The 6,502-nt window shown below is 35.6% G+C and overlaps 1 protein-coding gene across 3 annotated transcripts in view; it reads left to right on the forward strand.

Annotated features, from left to right (window-relative positions):
- The window catches only part of Baldspot (elongation of very long chain fatty acids protein baldspot), a 156,108-nt gene extending 152,463 nt beyond the window's left edge, over nt 1–3,645 (forward strand). For all 3 annotated transcript variants that reach the window (XM_068388699.1, XM_068388698.1, XM_068388700.1), the window contains exon 2: nt 2,235–3,645. In XM_068388699.1, coding sequence (XP_068244800.1) covers nt 2,235–2,784 — 550 coding nt within the window. In that variant the 3' untranslated portion in view covers nt 2,785–3,645. The remainder of the gene's footprint in view (nt 1–2,234) is intronic.
- The last annotated feature ends 2,857 nt before the right edge of the window (nt 3,646–6,502 follow it).

The raw sequence follows: 6,502 nt of genomic DNA on the forward strand, positions 1-6,502 counted from the left end.
CCCCCCCACAATCTCTCTCTCTCTCTCTCTCCTGATTATTTTTTCAAACATTCCAGGGGGAGCGAAGGTCTCTCTCTCTCTCTCTCTCTCTCTCTCTCTCTCTCTCTCTCTCTCTCTCTCTCTCTCTCTCTCTCTCTCTCTCGACATTATTTTTCAAACATCCCAGGGGGAGCGAAGGTCTCTCTCTCTCTCTCTCTCTCTCTCTCTCTCTCTCTCTCTCTCTCAATAATTTAGTTGCAGACTACTTTATTCATAATATTTTCTTATACATCCGATTTCTTACCACTAGGTTAACGACGGTACATACATAAGTACAGAGTAAGTTAGCTCAATAATTTGGTGAGTGGTCCTGTTGAGTTGCAAGATGGATAGATTATAAAAGGCCTCAGGTTAAACATTGAAGCATCAAGTTGAACTAGCCTCGTTGAAAGGGAAATTGAAACATACAGCGTAGCTAATTATAATGGATCACACAACATACCTTGTCGGGAATATTAAGAGCCAATGATTTTGTAATCCATGTTTTGCATAATGATGTATTTGTATATCTGTAAAGAATTATTTTCTTATCAAGGTATTAAATTTTAATGAATGAAACCCCTCTTAATGTATTACAATTTTAATGAATGAACACCCTCTTACTATGGTATTACAATTTTAATGAATGAAAATCCCTCTTACCATGGTATTATATTTTTAATGAATGAAGGCCCTCTTACTATGGTATCACAATCTTAATGAATGAAGATTCTCTTACTATGGTATTACCATTTTGATGAATGAAAATCCTCTTACTATAGTATTACAATTTTAATGAATAAAGAACCCTCTCACTATGGTATTAAATTTGTAATGAACGAAAACCCTCTTACTATGGTATTAAATTTGTAATGAACGAAAACCCTCTTACTATGGTATTAAATTTGTAGTGAACGAAAATCCTCTTACTATGGTATTACAATTTTAATGAATGAAACCCTCTTACTATGGTATTACTTTTTTAATATATGAAAACCATCTTACTATGGTATTACATTTTTAATATATGAAAACCATCTTACTATGGTATTACATTTTCAATTAATGAAAACCCTCTTACTATGGTATTACAATTTTAATGAATGAAGATTCTCTTACTATGGTATTACATTTGCAATGAATGAAAATCACTTTTACTACGGTAGACCTATTACATTTTTAAACTCAACTGTCTTGGGCTGGGATCGATCTGCTACCATGCGAAATACTAGGCAAACATATTACCACTGTACGTCATTAAACAGATGGATAGCCGAGGTTTAAAGGTTGCTCATGAATGGCAGGTGCAAAAGACAGTGACATTGCCCTATCGAGCAGGACAATGCCCTAGAGACTGACCATATATGTGATCAGCGCCCAAGCCCCATCTCCACCCAAGCTGGGACCAAGGTGGGCCAGGCAATTGCTGCTGATGACTCTAGGCTTCCCAAAACACCCCATCCTTAGCTCACAAGGATGGTGAGGAACGAACGAATTTAAGCGGTACTCGAACCTGTGTGCCGTTCACCAGTCAGGGACGTTACCACATCGGCCACCACAACCTTTAAGTAGATATGTAGATTGTGTTTTGTATAGAAAATATGTTGGTTAAGTTTTAGTAAGAGGGAAAGTTATGTGGGATGTGGAATCAAATGCTGTTGCTATTTTCCCTGTTGGAGCCTTTGGGCTTATAGCATCCTGCTTTTCCCACTAAGGTTGTAGCTTTGCAGGTTGTTATTATTATTATCATCATCATCATACTGTGATGGTAATGTAGGTAAATGGGTCTTTGAAAAGAAAGTTTTTATATAATTTAATTGTGTTTATGCTAGTGTACGCGACCCACCAATATTGATGGCTAAATATTTAAAAAGACACACACGCACCCCTTCTCGCCAGGGTATGACTACTCCCTCTCCCCTCTACGTGAGGGATGGGGAGAGATCGAGTAGTTATATGTCTGGTAATGCCACTGAGGGTGACCAGAAATAATTAATATAAGTTTGTTATTTATGTAAATATATAAACATACTGCGTATATGTATGTATGTGTGTGTATATATATGTATATATATATATATATATATATATATATATATATATATATATATATATATATATATACACGCACATAAATTATGACATTACAAACTAAATTCTAATCCCACCCTATCTACCAACAAACTAACAATTCCAAAATCTTCTCTCTTTTCCAGTTTCCTGGACAACCGCGTGGGAGGCTTCTGGAACTGGATGTTCACGCTGAGCAAAGTCCCCGAACTGGGAGACACCGTGTTCATTGTCCTTCGTAAGCAGCCCCTCATCTTCCTCCACTGGTACCACCACGTGACTGTTCTCCTCTATGCCTGGTACTCTTACTCCGACTACATCGCCACCGCCCGTTGGTTCGTCTGCATGAACTACCTCGTGCACAGCATCATGTACAGCTACTACGCCCTCAAAGCCCTGAAATTCCGCGTGCCCCGATGGGTGGCCATGGGCATCACGACCGCCCAGCTGCTTCAGATGGTCATGGGGGCCGCCGTCAACATATGGGCGTACCAGGTTAAACAGGCAGGCAACGAGTGCCACGTCTCCTACGACAATATCAAGATTTCCTTGCTAATGTACACTTCCTACTTTGTGCTCTTCGCACGCTTCTTCCGTCGTGCTTATGTTGTGAAAGACAAAGAGGCCCCTGCCACCAAGAAGGGCCAGGAGTCCTTGGCCTTCGAAGGCAAGAGCTCTAAGGGCAAAATGGAATAAACAATGCTGAGAGATTTGATTTGAATAGATAAAAAAAAGGCGTTTTATGTGAAAGTTAAGCAAGAGTACAGTGTCAAGAAAGAATTGAAAAAAAAAGATATGAGATACACAGTAACTTTCACAGTAGCATCCGTTTCCTGTCTTCTACACTCTGACCACGGTCATCTACTGTGATTCCCTTTGCACAGTAGCTAACTTCAGTACAGAGGTATGGAGGTACAGGGCCGGCTACAGTTTCATCATAGTCACAGCTGCTAGTTTAACTGGGTACCAATATGTTGTCATTTATTTGATTTACATTATTGCAACATATATGTGGCATTGTGGCATTCCATTAGTATATATATATATATATATATATATATATATATATATATATATATATATATATATATATATATATATATATATATATATATATATATATTATATTTAGAGACGTTTTGAAAAATATAATTATTTACCAGTCACTGAATTTATTTGGTATTCAGCATTATTTTTAAAAATCACAGAAAGGTTTATAAAGAAAAAAATCTACGATAAAAGCAAATTTATTATAGAGTTCGCCAATAGAAAAAAAAATCAGTTCTATCTGCGTTGTTAAGAGTCCGAAGTAATAAAAAAAATAACTGTAGCTAATTGTTTGTTGCTTTTAAACTTAGAGAAAAAGTTCGATCTAGTATATAACATAGAAAAAATGCTTTACTCTTCCTCATCAACACTAGAGGACCAAAATCTAGAGTCATAAGAATATACTGATGAATTTACGTTCGAACTTTGAAAGTCGTTACTAAAAAAAGCCGGATGCTTCAACGTGTAGAGCTATTGAAAAACGGGACAAGTCAGCACAAAAAAAACAAAGGACCTATATTTTCTTGAGCATCTAATTAACTTCAAGATAACTTATTTTTCCGTGCCCAAAATAATGTTAATATTTCGTAGATAAAAAAAAAAAAAACGTTTATTCCAAGGTACTCACGGCCAGGGCTCAACAGATGGTGTTACTTGTTTGTTTTTGGCGAAAAGCAAACGGCCACTGAGTGATAGCTATTGTGTTGAGAGGGGGGAGCCTTACCTCTAATTTTGTTATTGTTTTTCCTTTTTGTGTTTCATTCTATGTACTAAGCGTTTGTACATCCGCAATGTTTGTACAAACAGAATACCTTACACACACACACGCACCAGCGAACGCACATACATATATACACCTACACAAACAACAATGATTTGCATTAATACTCGCACAAAGTTGTGCCATTGAACTTTACCATTCCCTTTTTTTTACGTACTTGTGTTCTTACATCACCTCTTATATTACCTCCAAAGATCTCCGTTCCATTCCTGTCACATACTGACAAATGTGTCACATCTTCTTGTAGTTAACTAAATCGTCCGACACAGATTTTTGTATTATTCTAAGAGTTACTTTGTACACATCTACGCTGATCGTATGTCATTGCCCACCTTTCTTGAATGCAACACATCTGTTTATTATGTCTCTTTTTCCTTGTACAAATAAATCCCACTATTTCATACATGGAAACAGAATGGGTATTTTCAATATGAACAATTTGTCTGTTTTTTCTACTTCAATTTCAACAATGTCTTTCTTTTTTCTCAACAAATGGGTTTAATATTTCTTAGACTTGAGGATATTTTGGTAGTTTCTTTTATTTTGTTGAAAAATATTTCAGATGTAAAAGAATTTGTAATCTTTGGAATGTAATAAATGTAAGAAAATCATGGAAACATCTTGGTTTAGTGCATGGAGACCTTAAATTGGACTCCTTAGTTCAGTGAGTTATGGGATTTCTTGAAAATAATAGAAATATAGTCAATTTATGGCTTTTTAGTGTGAAGTTTGGCAGAGTAAGACATCCATTTTATCATTTGTAATCTAAATAAACATTTCACTGACTGGGAAATATCAGAAAATGCCTGTGTATGATTTAGTAAACTTGTCTATGTTTTGAGTACTGAGAATGTTGTGCATTACAAGAAGTCACATTTTTATATCATTTGCGTCACTGGAAATCTACAGTGTTATGATGATGAAAAAGCTGGTGGCATTTTTAGAAGCCACGAGACCAGGCTTACTTTCAATTTAAAAAAAGGAGAAGATTTGAGTCTTTGGTAACAATGTAACACTATATTTTTTTAGTAACGTATTTCCATTCTTTTAATTATTTGTACTTACTATATTTTGTCATTGTCACTATCCTGTGAATCTTGATGTGTCACAGTTGCTATATCTGTTGTTTTTATTTAGTTATGTACACCTTGATAATTATCTATAATTTTATATCATTCCTTTACATTGTAAGTCCGCACAAGTTTCATCCTTTAACCACATAGGAAAGTAAGTATTTTAAGGGCCAATATTCCTTAGGGTAGCGTTTTAGAAAATTTATTTTTTTGACTTGCAAGAAGTGTAAATTCGTCACTCAGAGGTTTTTAATTCTTTACATTTTTTATTGAATGTTTTAGAAGAGAAATAGGAGCACAAACCATGACGCTTTTCGTGTAAAAAGGTAATACGAGCCGTATGTCCTGATGTGTCGCTCGTCTGTGGGCCAAATTGTAGAGCTGTGTACATAAAGTATTCAATGTTGACTGTCTTACCAGTGCAAAAGATGCAAATGCAGCAGCAGCACTATGTATCAAGCTTGTCTCTCTCGTGTGTTCTTCTCTAAAGCGATTCAGGCAAGCAAAGTTACTAGCTGAAGTGTGTGGGTCCAGTCCTTACAGGCAAAACCTACTGTAGAATTCCAGGTAAAACCTACTCTAGGATTCCTGGTAAAATCTAATTGTAAAATTCCAGGCAAAACCTACTGTAGAATTCCTAGAAAAACTTACTGTAGGATTCCTGGCAAAACCTACTGTAGAATTCATAGCCAAACCTACAATAGGATTCCTGGTAAAATCTGACTGTAACATTCCAGAAAAAACCTACTGTCAGATTTCTGGTAAAACCTACTGTAGGATTTAAGGAAAAACCTACTTTAGGATTCCTGCCAATACCTACTATAGGAATCCCGGCATTTCATTTGATAACATTTTGAGAACTCTATGAGAATTACTATGGAACACAGCAGACTCAAATGCTAATAAGAATAATTGATAGTCATCCATCTTTTATGATAAAACAATGGAGACATCTCACACCTCACCCACAGACTTTGCACAAAATTTTAAATGGCCAAGCGATGTTTTGATAATGCCAAATTTCATGTCACTTGATATTGGGAAAAAACATAGTTTTTTAGAAGGACACGGTTGTTTACTAACAAATCCGATGATATAATGTAACAGGTCAAATTTAATATGGATAAAAGAGTCTCCTGGTAAATATCTATTACAAAAGATTTTCTCATGTAAGGAAATTTCTTTCCTCTGCTAAGGTTGTAAGTGTTTTGTCAAATGAACGAGTGCAGTATCCGATCAAATTTTATATTTCCTATCGTTGAATCGACTGTAAGCATAATTTGCAGAGAAGAATAAGGTTTCGAGTATACGAGCATAATAAAGATGTGAATAACTTTCAGAAACAGAAAAAATACAAATTCCGGGTTTCTTAAAGTCTTTTGTATCATTTGGACATGTCATTGCAGTCTATACATTGAGATATGTAACAAAGAGTTAATACTTGCTTGCCCGATTGTTAATAAATGGAGGAATGTTTCATGAATTTTTTTTACCCCTGCCTTTATTTGAAAAT

This window comes from Palaemon carinicauda, chromosome 15 (assembly GCF_036898095.1).
Source record: "Palaemon carinicauda isolate YSFRI2023 chromosome 15, ASM3689809v2, whole genome shotgun sequence".
Taxonomy (NCBI): Eukaryota; Metazoa; Arthropoda; class Malacostraca; order Decapoda; family Palaemonidae; genus Palaemon; species Palaemon carinicauda.